General features: G+C 44.0%; 1 protein-coding gene across 1 annotated transcript in view; it reads left to right on the top strand.

Annotated features, from left to right (window-relative positions):
- Positions 1–18021, top strand: part of LOC139368157 (WD repeat domain 90) — a 58610-nt gene that overhangs the window by 27764 nt on the left and 12825 nt on the right. Inside the window, exons 15-25 of the mRNA XM_071106758.1 lie at positions 5057–5175; positions 5627–5788; positions 6867–6997; positions 7140–7256; positions 8127–8362; positions 8723–8859; positions 10586–10716; positions 11505–11635; positions 15709–15870; positions 17495–17623; positions 17782–17915. Of these exons, the coding sequence (XP_070962859.1) occupies positions 5057–5175; positions 5627–5788; positions 6867–6997; positions 7140–7256; positions 8127–8362; positions 8723–8859; positions 10586–10716; positions 11505–11635; positions 15709–15870; positions 17495–17623; positions 17782–17915 (1589 nt within the window). The remainder of the gene's footprint in view (positions 1–5056; positions 5176–5626; positions 5789–6866; positions 6998–7139; positions 7257–8126; positions 8363–8722; positions 8860–10585; positions 10717–11504; positions 11636–15708; positions 15871–17494; positions 17624–17781; positions 17916–18021) is intronic.

The raw sequence follows: 18021 nt of genomic DNA, 5'->3' as shown, positions 1-18021 counted from the left end.
CGCGCTTTCACTTGAGAGGTAGCTGTCGTTCCATTGCTTTTCAAAAGATAATGGAATTCTCCGGTTGGAACATTGTACTTTTATGATAAAAACATCCTAAAAGATTGATTCTATACTTAGTTTGGCAAGTTTCTTCAACCTGTAATATAACTTTTTGAATGTTTAGTCCGAATGGACCAGATTGCGCATTTGGATTTGTTTACCAAACGCCCTAACAAAAGAAGCTATTGGACATAAATTATGGACATTATCGTACAAAACAAGCATTTATTGTGGAACTGCGATTCCTGGGAGTGCATTATGATGAAGATCATCAAGGGTAAGTGAATATTTATAATGCTGTTTATGAATAATGTAGACTACCCAACATGGCGGATATTTCTCTGGCTGGTTTGGGCTCTAAGCACCGTTCTCAGATTATGCTTTTTCAGTAAAGTAAAAAAAAAAATCTGACACAGCGGTTGCATTAAGCATGTTCAAGTCACCAAGCAGGACAAGTTCAGACTTATTCTAAGGTGCCACGAGAGAGCTTAGGGCAGGTAGGGTACAGACCAGTGCTGATGGAGGACTATAGTCCCGGCAACAGCCAACAAAGAGCTATTTGAAAGTTGAATGCTTAAAACCAGCAAATCAAATTGTTTGGGGACAGATTTGGTGGAGACAACTTAGCACTGAAGGTGACCCTTGGTAAAGATTTCCACTCCCCCACCTTTGGAAGATCTGTCTTGCCGAAAAAGGTTATAACAAGGAAGGTTAACATCAGTATTCAAAACACTCTTCCTTAACCACATCTCCGTCATGACCAACAGATCTGGATTGGAGCTGTGAACGCACACTTTCAATCTATCCATTTTAGGTAATAAGCTTCTAGTGTTAACGTGCAGAAAACCCAGGCTTTTACGAGTGTAGAAATCAGTGATGCAGATATCAGAGCACAAGTCAGAATTTGGGAGAGCTCTGCAGGGAGAGCTCTGCAGTGCTGATTTATGACATCTGCATATGCATCAGATGGCAACAAGATCATATTGAACAGCAATTCCATCAGGTAACATGAATACAAAGCCGGTGAGAGGTGGTTAGAATAGGATGGGAGGCCAAAAGACAGTGTAACCAATAGAGGGTCAGAGTCCCGAGTGTGGGAACAAACAGTCTGTCCCACAGTTGGGTAAAGAAAGTTTGTAGTCAACAAAGTATGCAGGAGTCATGAGGCAAATAGCAAAATGCACAAGAAACAAATAAAATATATATTGACTTCAGAGTCACTCGCCCAACAGTGCATGAGTGCTGGAGGTGAGCGAAAGCTCGGGAGAGAGGGGTGAGTATGGTGGGGGTACTTGTACCAGACAGGGGTAGACAGGCCAGGGCAGACGGTGAACAGATCGGCAGGTGGAATCCAAGCAGCAGTGCAGCAGGCAACGGGAGTAGGTGTCACGCCCACTTGGGAGAAGCTTTTATTTCTGGAGGCAGATTTCTTGTAGGAAATGCCAGTGGATGGTCTTTGAACAGCAGGAGGGGGCTTCAGAGGATGCTTCAAAGACTCCTGCCACTTGTTGGGCCCAAAGGCCTCGACACCCTTTACTTCACACATTCATGCTAATTGAATTTGTATCTGGTCTGTCCTTGCAAGCCTGGGAGCCTTAACTCAGCATTCAGTCCATATAAAATATATCATTGGAATGTACTTTATTTTTAATTTTCTATTTTTGTTCTTGGCTTTCAAAATTGCATCAGACCAAACACTGCTCACTCAGTTCCAGGTTGGATGGTGTCCTCAGGTCTCTGCTGTTTGTTTGCTAGAGCACCCTCCATAAGGCTTGGAAAAATAACCCTGGAAGCAGTAATCTCTCTGGTTAATTTTAGTCAAAATTAGGTTGTAGGTTTGGAGTTTTGATCTGGAGCAAAGGCCATGCTGTGGAGAGTACCATCCTGTGTATGTACCTGCTGAAAAATCCAAGTTTATCGAACTCTAAATCTATCCTTTTGTAAAAAAAAAAAAATAAACTGGTTCCAGGGATTGGAAAATAACATGGCTATATACAGGGAGTGGAAAATAGCATGGCTATATACAGGGAGTGGAAAATAACATGGCTATATGGAAAATAACATGGCTATATGGAAAATAGTGTGGCTATATACAGGGAGTGGAAAATAGCATGGCTATATTCAGGGAGTGGAAAATAGCATGGCTATATTCAGGGAGTGGAAAAAAGCATGGCTATATACAGGGAGTGGAAAATAACATGGCTATATACAGGGAGTGGAAAATAACATGGCTATATACAGGGAGTGGAAAATAACATGGCTATATACAGGGAGTGGAAAATAACATGGCTATATACAGTGAGTAGCAAATAACATGGCTATATACAGGGAGTAGAAAATAACATGGCTATATACAGGGAGTGGAAAATAACATGGCTATATACAGGGAGTGGAAAATAACATGGCTATATGGAAAATAGCATGGCTATATACAGGGAGTAGACAATAGCATGGCTATATACAGGGAGTGGAAAATAACATGGCTATATGGAAAATAACATGGCTATATACAGGGAGTGGAAAATAACATGGCTATATGGAAAATAACATGGCTATATACAGGGAGTGGAAAATAACATGGCTATATACAGGGATTGGAAAATAGCGTGGCTATATACAGGGATTGGAAAATAACATGGCTATATGGAAAATAACATGGCTATATACAGGGAGTGGAAAATAACATGGCTATATGGAAAATAATATGGCTATATACAGGGAGTGGAAAATAACATGGCTATATACAGGGATTGGAAAATAGCGTGGCTATATACAGGGATTGGAAAATAGCGTGGCTATATACAGGGAGTGGAAAATAACATGGCTATATACAGGGATTGGAAAATTACATGGCTATATACAGGGAGTGGAAAATAACATGGCTATATAGAAAATAACATGGCTATATACAGGGAGTGGAAAATAACATGGCTATATGGAAAATAGCGTGGCTATATACAGTATATAGGGAGTGGAAAATAGCATGGCTATATACAGTATATAGGGAGTGGAAAATAACATGGCTATATACAGGGAGTGGAAAATAACATGGCTATATACAGGGAGTAGCAAATAACATGGCTATATACAGGGAGTGGAAAATAACATGGCTATATACAGGGAGTAGCAAATAACATGGCTATATACAGGGAGTGGAAAATAACATGGCTATATACAGGGAGTGGAAAATAACATGGCTATATGGAAAATAACATGGCTATATGGAAAATAGCATGGCTATATACAGGGAGTGGAAAATAACATGGCTATATGGAAAATAACATGGCTATATACAGGGAGTGGAAAATAACATGGCTATATACAGGGAGTGGAAAATAACATGGCTATATACAGGGAGTGGAAAATAGCATGGCTATATACAGGGAGTGGAAAATAACATGGCTATATACAGGGAGTAGCAAATAACATGGCTATATGGAAAATAACATGGCTATATTCAGGGAGTGGAAAATAACATGGCTATATGGAAAATAACATGGCTATATACAGGGAGTGGAAAATAACATGGCTATATGGAAAATAACATGGCTATATACAGGGAGTGGAAAATAACATGGCTATATATAGGGAGTGGAAAATAGCATGGCTATATACAGGGAGTGGAAAATAGCATGGCTATATACAGGGAGTGGAAAATAACATGGCTATATATAGGGAGTGGAAAATAGCATGGCTATATGGAAAATAACATGGCTATATTCAGGGAGTGGAAAATAGCATGGCTATATACAGGGAGTGGAAAATAACATGGCTATATTCAGGGAGTGGAAAATAGCATGGCTATATACAGGGAGTGGAAAATAACATGGCTATATTCAGGGAGTGGAAAATAGCATGGCTATATATAGGGAGTGGAAAATAGCATGACTTTATGGAAAATAACATGGCTATATTCAGGGAGTGGAAAATAACATGGCTATATATAGGGAGTGGAAAATAGCATGGCTATATGGAAAATAACATGGCTATATTCAGGGAGTGGAAAATAACATGGCTATATATAGGGAGTGGAAAATAGCATGGCTATATACAGGGAGTAGCAAATAACATGGCTATATGGAAAATAACATGGCTATATTCAGGGAGTGGAAAATAGCATGGCTATATGGAAAATAACATGGCTATATTCAGGGAGTGGAAAATAACATGGCTATATGGAAAATAACATGGTTATATACAGGGAGTGGAAAATAACATGGCTATATGGAAAATAACATGGCTATATATAGGGAGTGGAAAATAGCATGGCTATATTCAGGGAGTGGAAAATAACATGGCTATATGGAAAATAACATGGCTATATACAGGGAGTGGAAAATAACATGGCTATATGGAAAATAACATGGCTATATTCAGGGAGTGGAAAATAACATGGCTATATATAGGGAGTGGAAAATAGCATGGCTATATACAGGGAGTAGCAAATAACATGGCTATATGGAAAATAACATGGCTATATTCAGGGAGTGGAAAATAGCATGGCTATATACAGGGAGTGGAAAATAACATGGCTATATATAGGGAGTGGAAAATAGCATGGCTATATATAGGGAGTGGAAAATAACATGGCTATATGGAAAATAACATGGCTATATTCAGGGAGTGGAAAATAGCATGGCTATATACAGGGAGTGGAAAATAGCGTGGCTATACACAGGATGTGGAAAATAGCGTGGCTATACACAGGATGTGGAACTTGTATTTGTTTCATACAAATATTGACACGTGTTTGCTTAAAATAAACACTGTTGACATTGAGAGGACGTTTCTTTTTTTTTGCTGAGTTTAGGTCGGGTTAAAGTGACTAGGGAGCAGGATGTATCATAGACGGTAGCAGCAGTGGGTATACTCACTACCCTCTGTCGTGCCTTGCAGTTGCCGAACCAAGCAGTGACGCAGCCAGTCATGATGCTCTCAATGGTGCAGCTATAGAACTTTTGAGCACCTGCGGGCCCATGTCAAATCTTTTCACTCTTTTAACGCTCCTCCACAGATGGTGGTTGTGTGGAACACCCTGCGTGTCACTAAAGGAGGAGAGGTGTCTGTCCTGGCCAAAGCACACACCGACGTGGACATACAGACCATGAAGATTGCCTTCTTTGATGACACACGGTAACGTTAGTCTGTCATACTTCAATATGTGAAGCAACACAAACATTGACACACACACACACTCACACACACGATAACATACGCACTATACATACACATGTATTTAGTCATGTAGATATGTGGTAGTGGTAGAGTAGGGGCCTGATGCCACACAGTGTGTTCTGTGTGCCCTCAGGCAGTGAAATCTGTGAATGTATTGTAATGTTTTAAGTGTATAAACTGCCTTAATTCTGCTGGACCCCAGAAAGAGTAATGGGGATCCATAATAAATACAAATATGTAAGGCTTCTTTCAGGATTCAATAGAGGTTCAAATAAATGGGTGTAGGAATGTGTTCATTCTGTCATCTTGAGTTTGTGTCACTATGATATATATATATATATATATTTTTTTTTTTCCTTTGCTAAATAGCCAAAATGTAAATATGTTATTTTGTGTATTTACGCTCCAGGATGGTGTCCTGTGGTCGGGATAACGTTCGGTTGTGGCGTGTGCGGAGCGGGGCCCTGCGGTCTTGTCCGGTCAACCTGGGGGAGTACCATGCCCTGGACTTCACCGACGTGGCCTTTGAGGAGGGTCACTCTGCTGACCGCGAGCCTGAGGACCGCACGCTGTGAGTCCACACACTCCTTTCAGCTTTTTTAACCTTTTCATATATTGTAGGTAGGCTATGGCTGCATCCCAAATAGTGCAGGGCTCTGGTCAAAGGTAGTACACTACAGAGAGAACAGGGTACCATTTTTGAGATGCAGTCTATAACTTCTGGAAGGGTGTAAATGTCACAGTATATCTAGAAACCCTTCTGCAGTAAATCTCGCAAAGCTCACAAAGCTGCCTGATCCCGCGAGCTTACATGAATGTTGCTGATAGCGCAGCGTGACTGTCTGGTGTTTACGAGGCTAAATCTGACCCACTAAGCATTTTACCATCTAAGATAAATTACCTTGACCTTAATACATGGCGGAAGAACATTTTTAAATTGTTTCATGTGCAAATTTGGCTCTCCAAACTGTGAGCTTACTTATGTCTTCCTCCAAGCCCTGCGTAGTTCCATTTTGTGGAATCAGAACCCAGTGCCTTCTCTCTCTACTTCTCTCTCTCTCTCTACTTCTCTCTCTCTCTCTCTCTCTCTCTCTCTCTACTTCTCTCTCTCTCTCTACTTCTCTCTCTCTCTCTCTCTCTCTCTACTTCTCTCTCTCTCTCTCTCTCTCTACTTCTCTCTCTCTCTCTCTCTACTTCTCTCTCTCTCTCGCTCTCTCTCTACTTCTCTCGCTCTCGCTCTCGCTCTCTCTCTACTTCTCTCTCTCTCTCGCTCTCTCTCTCTCTCTACTTCTCTCTCTCTCTCTCTCTCTCTCTCTCTCTCTACTTCTCTCTCTCTCTCTCTACTTCTCTCTCTCTACTTCTCTCTCTACTTCTCTCTCTACTTCTCTCTCTCTCTCTCTCTACTTCTCTCTCTCTCTCTGCTTCTCTCCCGCTACTTCTCTACTTCTCTCCCGCTGAGCCTATGAAAGGTTTGAAAAGATCCACACATCACTGCCTCTGAGTGACTGATACCTCACCTGCTGGAGCCACACCACTCAATCCCCTAATAACCCAATCTAAAGTACCTAATCCCGCCCACTCTCCGGAGAGGAGGCCATAAGTGCTCAATTTTCTAATTCAGAAGACTTCGGTTTCCTTGTTTCCAATAGATTTGCCAGTAGCCGCAGTGGCCACATCCTGGAGATAGACTACGGGAGCGTGGCGATCAAGAACGTCAGGAGACTGCTGCCTGCCCAGCAGCCCCACTCTCAGCGCCGTGAGAAACAGACCTTCGGCATGGGTGAGAGGACGGTGGAGGAGGAGGGTGGGAAGGGATGTAGGGAGGGAGGGAGAGAGAGAGAGATAGAGAAAGGTCATTTGAGGTGAGACATGAGATCACTTTAAACTATGCTAAACAATAAAAATGTTCTCCTTCCCACCAGGTCTGGGCATCGCTGTCAACAGCATCAGCGTTTCATCAGCGTTCTGCGCCACAGGCTCTGAGGACGGCTTCCTGCGGCTCTGGCCCCTAGACTTCTCCACCGTGTTCCTGGAGGCTGGTGAGAACAGGCACAGTTCAACATTATTTTAACATTCAGCTCCATCCCAGCTCGGTCTGTCAATCATCTACATTTACATTGAACATTTTAGTCATTCAGCAGACACTCTAATCCAGAGTGATTTCGGCGGCAGGTGGCCTAGTGTTGGGCCAGTAACCGAAAGGTTGCTGGATCGAATCCCCGAGCTGACATGCTAAAAATCTGTCCTTCTGCCCCTGAGCAAGGCAGTTAACCCACCGTTCCCCCGGGCACCAAAGACGTGGAGTTCGATTAAGGCAGCCCCCCGCACCTCTCTGATTCAGAGGGGTTGGGTTAAATGCAGAAGAAGGCAGCTGAAGGCATTCAGTTGTACAGCTGACTAGGTATCTCCCTTTCCCTAATATAGGTTAAAAAAAACAACCACATCACTCAGTCCTAAAGTGATCTGCAAAACCAGTGGCAGGAAGAAAAGACATCTCACTCAGCCACAGTCATTTGTTTTATTCAGTACATCTGCCGCATTCAGCGTGTCAATATTGACTGGCATCTAAAGAATTGGCAACTTGTTTGAAGTAAATGTCTCTGATTAACTGAAGGTGTTTGAAGACAACTCATATCAAACGGATTTCCAGGTTGAATCCCAGTCAAAGCACCTATCAAAGAGCTAAAATTGTATTGCTTGTATGAAGGGTTTCAAAGGAGGCTTGATGGGATTTTAGAGTAATGTAATCGCTGCCGTTTAATCACAAACCCACATTCTGCGCACGCTGCCTCCCATTTCCTCAGCCAACGCACTTTCTCAGCCTACTGTACACAGACACACACTCCAGTGTTCCTCAGCCCCCCCCCCCCCCCCCCCCCCCCCCCCCCCCCCCCATCTTTCCTCCCCAGAACACGAGGGTCCTGTGAGCCTTGTGTCTGTGTCCGACGACGGCCTCAGCGTCATGGCGGCCACCACCAGCGGTAACCTGGGCTACCTGGACGTGAGCAGCCGAGGCTACAGCACCCTGATGAGGTCACACACGGACGGCGTGCTGGGCTTCAGCGTGGACGGTATCCGTCGGCGCATCACCACCGCCTCCTGCGACCGCACCGTGCGCGTCTGGGACATGGACTCCATGCAGCAGGTGGGAACTCGAGCTCTGGAACTGAGCACACACTGACGCTCAAAGCTACAAGGCTCATTTTCAAACCCACATATTGTTTTCGCACTGCTGAGCCGAATTGAGGCAAACTGAGCTGGCCTGGTCATGTGTCCACCATAGTTGCTTGAACAGTGTTGATAATGATAATGCCACGGTTTGGTACAGGTCGACGCGATAGTAAGAAAATGGTAAGTGTTATGTTTTTCGAGAATTATTGTAAGGTTTCTCTCACCTGAAATAACTGACCTCTCCTCCTTAGAATTCTGACTCTTCCACCGTGATCTTATCTGACTGAATCGCTGTAACCTCATGACTGCTATGTGTCCTCTGGGCCTTCTCCAGCTGTATGACTTTGTTTCTGAAGACACACCCTGCTCCGTGGCCTTCCATCCCAGCCTGCAAGTCTTCTCCTGTGGATCCAGCTCCGGCCTCGTCAGGGTCTTTGACATCGCCAGCGCCAAACTACTGGCAGAGCACAGGTAGGTAGACCCAGACTAGAGGAGATACTGTCGTATACATAGTGGGTTCTGGAGTTGATGGATTAATGAACAACAGAAGTTATGTGGTGCCTTGATACAGTAGAATCTAGATACTGTCTCTGAGCAGCGAAAGACCTTCAGCACAGTTTTGCCTTGACTCGCAATAATCCTTTCAATTCTGATCTCGTGCTGTAAGACGCCGTAACCCGACGGCCAATTTGCCGGACGTGACTAGCTGTCAGTGGATCATACGTCTTGGTGCTGATTTGAATATATAGCCGGTTAAGTCAGTGACTGTTTATCCCGCCAGCTGAGTCATGTCATTACTGTGACCTACCATAAACCTCTCGAACACCACCACCACCCCTCACAAGGAAGTGTCACACCTGTGACATCTGCTGTGCCTCTATCTTTCACCCTCTTACAGGCATGGGCGATGGCGGTGTAGGACGGGTGACAGAGAATTGGCTCTTGTCACAGTCTGTCAGTTGGTACCAGTGTGGTATCTCGTTATAGAGGAATCAAGCGGAGGCCTTCTGGAGATGAGAGAATCTGTGATTCGTGACTGAGCCACACTCGCTCGCACACCTACTGTACACACACGCACACACACACACACACACAGTCTGTGGGACAGAGTTGGCAGCAAGGCTATTATAGACACATTTAATACGTTTGTGTATGAATGTCGAGACCACTGCCGCAGTTTGAACACTTCAGTGTTAACCCGTGTAAAGGTTTAGAGAATGAGAGAGAGCGAAGGAGAACGGAAATGGTTTTATTAAATATATGATTAGTTTGTCGTTTTTGGCTCTCGCTCTGTGACTCATTGTATTTGGGTGTTTGTTAACCTTTACAATCGTGGGAATTGGCCTATATGGATCGGGCCCAATTGAAATGTTTCTAACTGAAGAACTACAGGGTGAGAAGCATATGCATAACCATGGCAGGAATTGAAAGGGAACAATTTGGAGATTAGGGTGAGGACACTTGTTCACCTGACACGACTGAATCCAAAATAACTGTTGATTTTACGTTTGACGTTTTACTGTACGTTTCGCAGCATTTATCGACAATGAAATCTGAAAATACTCTGCATACATTCAGTAACGTAGTAAGAATATTCATGAAGATTGTGGGGGTAGGTGCAATGTAAGACAAAATGAAATGAGAAGGTTTTGAGTGAGGGGTCTAACTGATGGCCACACATCTCTCCAGTGTGCACAGTTTCTAAGTACTTTCAATGCGCATTTATGACTCAAAGGAAAGCGCTTTCAACCTTTTCTTAGTTGTGCCGTTTAGTAACTGAAGCAGACTTGTAGATGTTTGTTTGGAACACAGCCCTGCGTCCCCACCATCACACAATTACTGTTGTTATTTACACCATCACACAATGACTGTTGTTATTTACACCATCACACAATTACTGTTATTTTTTAAATTTAAATCTCAATCTGGGTTAGGGCGGGCATCATTTGAAAGCAGTAGTCATTCACTAAACACAATACTAACAAACTGCTGTTTAACTTGAAACGTGTTACATTTCGATAGAATCCATCATACTGTAAATTACATGAGTTTGAAATGGAAATGTGAAGTGCGCATTTGGACTCACAGGTGTGTGTGGTTTGCTTCTATGACATCAAAATGCAATTTATTATAATCCTCGCTGTCTCATCTTTCAGAACACCTCGAGTCCTCCTGTGTTTTTTTTTTGTTTCTGCAGGCAGCACAGAGGGGAGGTGGTGGGCCTGGCCTTTTCTCCAGATGGCGAGTTCATGTACAGCGCTGGCTCCCTGGGCTCTCTGGCGCTCTACAACTCCTCTCAGGAAGACCACCATGTACTCCGAGTACTGGGTGAGTTAACACTGACAACCACACATGTACAATACAGCTGGAGCTGGTTGAATTAGCTGGTATGTTATGAATGGAATGGAAGAATGAACCTTTCACCTTCAGAAATACAAGGTGTATTGTAGTGTATTGTATTGTTCTGATATTACCTGTCAGACAGCTCTATCTCCAGTGGAGGTACTGTATCTTCTATTTTCAATGACTTACAGACAGGGCCTAATGTTAACACCCGCCACTAGCCAAATGTGGGTAGATTTTGGCATTTGAGGGTAAGATGTCCATTTCACTAGCCACAATGGCGGGTGGTCAGGGCTCCACAGTGAGAGCATTTCACTGGGATGTGTGAATAAAAGTAGTCAAGTATGATCACATGTATAGGAAAATAAATGCTGCAGTAGCTGTTCTCAAAGTATTTCTGACGTTTTCTTTCATAGCTGGTAAATGAATCGCACAAAGTCAAAGAACTACGAATCCACCTCGCGCTGAAACACTGCCTGGCTGGGGGCTGTGATATTTTGGTTGAAATACTCCGGTCACAAAAAATGAAATTAAACATCATACCACATTATTTCATACTAGTAATACATTTGTAATACATTGGTTTTAGAAACATTACAAAGCATATTTTTTTGTGTGTGTTTTGTTGGTGTAATTTTAATGACTATTTTATTTTGGCTGCTATAAAATCTGAGTGGCTTGTAGATTTTTAAATCTACCTGCAACAGTGGCTGGTAGACCAATAAGTTAATTTTATGCCCCAACACACCCTCCCTCATTCTATTTTTGTGTAGGTAATGTGGTTGCTCGAGGCACTGAACGTGCTCCTGACGCCCTCACTGTAAGCAGTGACAATCGCTGTCTGGCTTTCGTCGGGCCGTCTGAGTACACCGTCACCATCATGGCCGCCTGCTCCCTGGATGAGGTACTGTTGCTTCTCTTACGATCAACAAAATCTCTGCCCCCTGTTATTGTGTCAATCAATTAGTCTTTGAGCTTTCTTTTCCTATATGTGGCTTGAACAACTTTATTGTTCAAATTATAGTGTAAAAAAATAGTGATTTACTCTGTACTTCCCAAATGGTAGGTCAGGACCAACTGGTGTGTCTCTGCAGTAATTTTGTCAGAGATAAAGTAACACCTACATGTTTCAAGTAGACCACCATAGTCTCTGTGCCCAAGAACGCCAAGGTAACCTGTCTAAATGACTATCGCCCCGAACTACTCTCATCTGTAGCCATGAAATGCTTTGAAAGGCCGGTCATGGCTCACATCAACGGCATCATCCCAGACACCCTGGGCCCACTCCAATTTGCGTACCACCCCAACAGAGCCACAGATGATGCAATCTCTATTGAACTCCACATTGCTCTTTCCCACCTGGATAAGAGGAACACCTATGTGAGAATGCTGTTCATTGACACCATAGTGCCCTCCAAGCTCATTACTAAGCTAAGGACCCTGGGATTGAACACCTCCGTCTGTATCTTGACTTCCTGACGGGCTGCCCCTTGTGGTGAGTGCAGGCAACGCATCCACCACGCTGACCCTCAACACGTGGGCCCCTCAGGGGGGTGTGCTTAGTTCCCGCCTGTAGTCCCTGTTCACCCAGGACTGCGTGGCCGCGCACGACTCCATCGCCATCATTAAGTTTGCTGATGACACGAGAGTGATGGGCCTGAACACCGATGATGATGAGACAGCCTATAGGGAGGTCAGTGTGGTGCCAGGACAACAACCTCTCCCTCAACGTCAGCAAGACAAAGGAGCTGATCATGCACTACAGGAAATGGAGGACCGAGCACACCGCCATTGACATCGGCACGACTCTAGTGGAGTGGGAATTCCTAGGGGTCCACATCACTAAGGATCTATCATGGTCCACACACACCAACACAGTCATGAAGACGGAACGACAACGCCTCTTGCCCCTCAGGAGGCTGAAAATATTTGGCACTGGGCCTCAGATCCTGAAAAAGTTCCACAGCTGCACCATTGAGAGCAACTTGACTGGCTCCATCACTGCTTTGTGTGGCAACTGCTTGGCATCCGACCGCAAGGCGCCACAGAGGGTACTACGTCCGGCCCAGTACATCACTGGGGCCAAGCTTCCTGCCATCCAGGACCTCTATACCAAACGGTGTCAGAGGAAGGTCCTAAAATTGTTAAAGGCACCAGCCACCCAAGTCAGACTGTTTCCTCTGCATCCGCACCTCAAGCGGTGCCGATGAATCAAGTCTGGAACCAACAGAACCCTAAACAGCTTATACCCCCAAGCCGTAAAACTGCTAAATAGTTATTTAAGTAGTTAACCAAATAGGTACCTGGACTATTGACTCTTTTTGCACCATTTTTGACTCATCACATACAGTGAGGGAAAAAAAGTATTTGATCCCCTGCTGATTTTGAAAGTTTTCCCACTGACAAAGAAATGATCAGTCTATACTTTTAATGGTAGGTTTATTGGAACAGTGAGAGACAGAATAACAACAAAGAAATCCAGAAAAACGCATGTCAAAAATGTTATAAATTGATTTGCATTTTAATGAGGGAAATAAGTATTTGACCCCTCTGCAAAACATGACTTAGTACTTGGTGGCAAAACCCTTGTTGGCAATCACAGAGGTCAGACGTTTCTTGTAGTTGGCCACCAGGTTTGCACACATCTCAGGAGCGATGTTGTCCCACTCCTCTTTGCAGATCTTCTCCAAGTCATTAAGGTTTCGAGGCTGACGTTTGGCAACTGGAACCTTCAGCTCCCTCCACAGATTTTCTATGGGATTAAGGTCTGGAGACTGGCTAGGCCACTCCAGGACCTTAATGTGTTTCTTCTTGAGCCACTCCTTTGTTGCCTTGGCCGAGTGTTTTCTGTCATTGTCATGCTGGAATACCCATCCACGACCCATTGTCGATGCCCTGGCTTAGGGAAGGAGGTTCTCACCCAAGATTTGACGGTACATGGCCCCGTCCATCATCCCTTTGATGCGGTGAAGTTGTCCTGTCCCCTTAGCAGAAAAACACCCCCGAAGCATAATTTTTCCACCTCCATGTTTGACAGTGGAGATGGTGGTGTTGGTGTCATAGGCAGCATTCCTCCTCCTCCAAACATGGCGAGTTGAATTGATGCCAAATAGCTCCATTTTGGTCTCATCTGACCACAACACTTTCACCCAGTTGTCATCTGAATCATTCAGATGTTCATTGGCAAACTTCAGACGGGCATATATATGTGCTTTCTTGAGCAGGGGGACCTCGCGGGTGCTGCAGGATTTCAGTCCTTCACGGCGTAGTGTGTTACCAATTGTGTTCTTGGTGACTATGGTCCCAGCTGCCTTGAGATCATTGACAAGATCCTCCCATGTAGTTCTGGGCTGATTCCTCAACGTTCTCATGATCATTGCAAGTCCACAAGGTGAGATCTTGCATGGAGCCCAAGGCCGAGGGAGATGTGTTTCTTCCATTTGCGAATAATCGCACCAACTGTTGTTACCTTCTCACCAAGCTGCTTGGCGATGGTTTTGTAGCTCATTCCAGCCTTGTGTAGGTCTACAATCTTGTCCCTGACATCCTTGGAGAGCTCTTTGGTCTTGGCCATGGTGGAGATTTTGGAATCTGATTGATTGCTTCTGTGGACAGGTGTCTTTTATACAGGTAACAAACTGAGATTAGGAGCACTCCCTTTAAGAGTGTGCTCCTAATCTCAGCTCGTTACCTGTATAGAAGACACCTGGGAGCCAGACATCTTTCTGATTGAGAGGGGGTCAAATGCTTATTTCCCTCATTAAAATGCAAATCAATTTATAACATTTTTGACATGCGTTTTTCTGGATTTTTTGGTTGTTATTCTGTGTCTCACTGTTCAAATAAACCTACCATTAAAATTAGACTGATCATTTCTTTGTCAGTAGGCAAACGTACAAAATCAGCAGGGGATCAAATACTTTTGTCCCTCACTGTACACTGCTGCTAATGTTTATTATCTGACACTTTATTCATAGTTACAGTTGAAGTCGGAAGTTTACATGTGGGGGTGCTTTGCTGCAGGAGGGACTGGTGCACTTCACAAAATAGATGGCATTATGAGGAAGGACAATTAGGTGGATACATTGAAGCAACATCTCAAGACATCAGTCAGGAAGTTAAAGCTTAGTTGCAAATGGGTCTTCCAAATGGACAATGACCCCAAGCATACTTCCAAAGTTGTGGCAAAATGGCTTAAGGACAACGAAGTCAAGGTATTGGAGTGGCCATCACAAAGCCCTGACCTCAATCCCATAGACATTTTTTGGGAAGAACTGAAAAGGTGTGTGCGAGCAAGGAGGCCTACAAACCTGACTCAGTTACACCAGCTCTGTCAGGAGGAATGGGCCAAAACTCACCCAACTTATTGTGGGAAGCTTGTGGAAGGCTACCTGAAACATTTGACCCTAGTTAAACAATTTCAAGGCAATGCTACCAAATACTAATTGAGTGTATGTAAACTTCTGACCCACTGGGAATGTGATGAAAGAAATAAAAGCTGAAATAAATCATAATCTCTGCTATTATTCTGACATTTCACATTCTTAAAATAAAGTGGTGAATTTCAACTGACCTAAGACAGGGAATTGTTACTAGGATTAAATGTCAGGAATTGTGAAAAACTGAGTTCAAATGTATTTGGCTAAGGTATATGTAAACTTCTGACTTCAACTGTATATGTTAAATGTACATATCTACTTCAATTACCCTTCATCAACTCGCTACTGGATTCATATATATATATATATATAGCCAAGTTATCGTTGCTCATTGTGTATTTATTATAACTTATTATGTGTTCTACTTTTCTATTATCTGTATATTTTCTGTCTCTTTGCATTGTTGGGAAGGTAAGCATTTCATTGTTAGTCTTTACCTGTTGTTTACGAAGCATGTGCCAATTTAAAATTAGATTTGAACAAGTTCGGATGTGTATCTGAGCCTAGGTAACATGATGCTCTACTTTGCATCACCCAGCTGCTGCGTGTGGACGTGAGTATCCTGGATGTGGAGAGCACCACTCTAGACTCGGCCTTGAAGGTGTGCTTCTCCCCGGCCTCCACCGGACACCTACTGGTCACCACCTCCGCCAACAAGATCCTGTGGATTAGCGCGAACACCGGACGACTGCTCAGAGAGGTAGTGGTACTCATATGCATGCCGTCTTTCTGTTTTTGAGGTGTGTGTGTCTACGTTTTAGTGTGGGAGATACTTTTGTAGTGTGTGGGGACACCTGCTCGTCAAACATCTCATTCTATAATCATGGGCATTCATATGGAGTTGGTCCCCCGTTTGCTGCTATAACAGCCTCCACTCTTCTGGGAAGGCTTTCCACTAGATGTTGGAACATTGCGGGTGCCTTGCTTCAATTCAGCCACGAGAGCATTAGTGAGGTCGGGCACTGATGTTGGGCAATTAAGCCTGGCTCTCAGTCGCCGTTCAAATTCATCCCAAAGGTGTCCAATGGGGTTGAGGTCAGGGCTCTGTGCAGGCCAGTCAAGTTCTTCCACACTTATCTCGACAAACCATTTCTATATGGACCTCAATTTGTGCTCTGTCATGGGGGGGGGCATTGTCATGCTGAAACAGGAAAGGGCCTTCCGCAAACTGTTACCACAAAATTGGGAGCACAGAATCATCTAGAATGTCATTGTATGCTGTAGTGTTACATTTTCCTTTCACTTGAACTAAGGGGCCTAGCCCGAACTATGAAAAACAGCCACAGACCATTATTCCTCCTCCACCAAACTTTACAGTTGGCACTATGCATTGGGGCAGGTAGTGTTTTCCTGGCATCCTCCAAACCCAGATTTGTCAGTCGCACTGCCAGATGGTGAAGCGTGATTCATCACTCCCGAGAATGCATTTCCGCCGCCCCAGAGTCCAATAGCAGCGAGCTTTACACCACTCCAGCCGACGCTTGGCATTGCGCTTAGTGATCTTAGGTTTTTGTGTGGCTGCTCGGCCACGGAAACCCATTTCATGAAGCTTCCGACGAACAGTTCTTGTGCTGACTTTGCTTCCAGAGGCAGTTTGGAACTTGGTAGTGAGTGTTGCAACCGAGGACAGACAATTTTTTCCAACACTCGGCGGCCCCGTTCTGTGAGCTTGTGTGGCCTACCACTTCGCAGCTGAGCTGTTGTTGCTCCCAGACATTTCCACTTCACAATAACCGCACTTACATTTGACCGGGACAGCTCTAGCAGGGCAGACATTTTATGAACTGACTTGTTGGAAGTCACTGAGCTCTTCAGTAAGGCTATTCAACTGCCAATGTTTGTCTATGGAGATTGCATGACTGTGTTCGATTTTATACACCTGTCAGCAACGGGTGTGGCTGATATAGTCAAATCCACAAATTTTGAAGGGGTGTCCACATACTTTTGTGTATATAGTGTGGTTGTGTGTGACAATGTTGATGTGCATAAGATACATACAGTGATGTGTGTTGTAATGAAGGTGCTGATTGTCTTTGCCACTGACCTAAAGAGATGTTTTTACATTTTAGTCATTTAGCTTATGCTCTTAACCAGAGGGACTTAGTTAGTGCATTCGTCTTAATAAGGTAGCTCGGTGAGACAACCATATATCACGATGATAGTAAGTAAACTATTTCCTCAACAAAGCAACTTATCAGCAAAGTCAGAGCTAGTGAGAAAAGAAAAGCGTGGGTGTTACATTTCTTTTATTAATCAAGGTACTTAATATATCTACATTGTTTTGGTGGAGTTCTTCAGTGTTTTGTGTATGGTATCCCTGCCAGGTGTCTAAGGTACACAAGCACCAGTGTTCCTCTCTAGCTGTGAGTGAGGATGGACGTTTCTTACTGACAGCAGGACACAATGCTGTGAAGGTGTGGGATTACAGCATGCAGCTGCATGTCAACTCGCAGGTAAAGTTGATTGGGTTCGGTTACCATGCCAACCGGCATTTTGTATTAGCAATTTATGGATTTCAGTATTGTGATCTTACCAAATTTCAAGTAGTTTTTAAAAGTTGTGACGTTATTCATTTGAAATGTGTTGATTTGAAGACGCCATTCCATCCCAGATGTTCATAGGCCACAGCCAGCCTATTCGCCAGGTGAACTTCACCCCAGACCAGATGGCTGTGGTCTCAGTAGGAGACGCCATCTTCTTCTGGGACTTCCTGGCCCACCCTCAGGAGACTGGAACTGACAGACGGTGAGAGTCTTGCCTGTCTGTCTGTCCCCCAAAGAATTATCCACAGTGGTATTGCATTACTGTACTGTTGTAAATTGTATAAGTAGGTTGTATTCATGCATCTGTG

Source organism: Oncorhynchus clarkii, chromosome 16 (genome assembly GCF_045791955.1).
Source record: "Oncorhynchus clarkii lewisi isolate Uvic-CL-2024 chromosome 16, UVic_Ocla_1.0, whole genome shotgun sequence".
In the NCBI taxonomy this organism is placed as follows: domain Eukaryota; kingdom Metazoa; phylum Chordata; class Actinopteri; order Salmoniformes; family Salmonidae; genus Oncorhynchus; species Oncorhynchus clarkii.
Note: the sequence above shows the minus strand (reverse complement) of the source record. Positions and strands in the feature narration are given on the sequence as shown.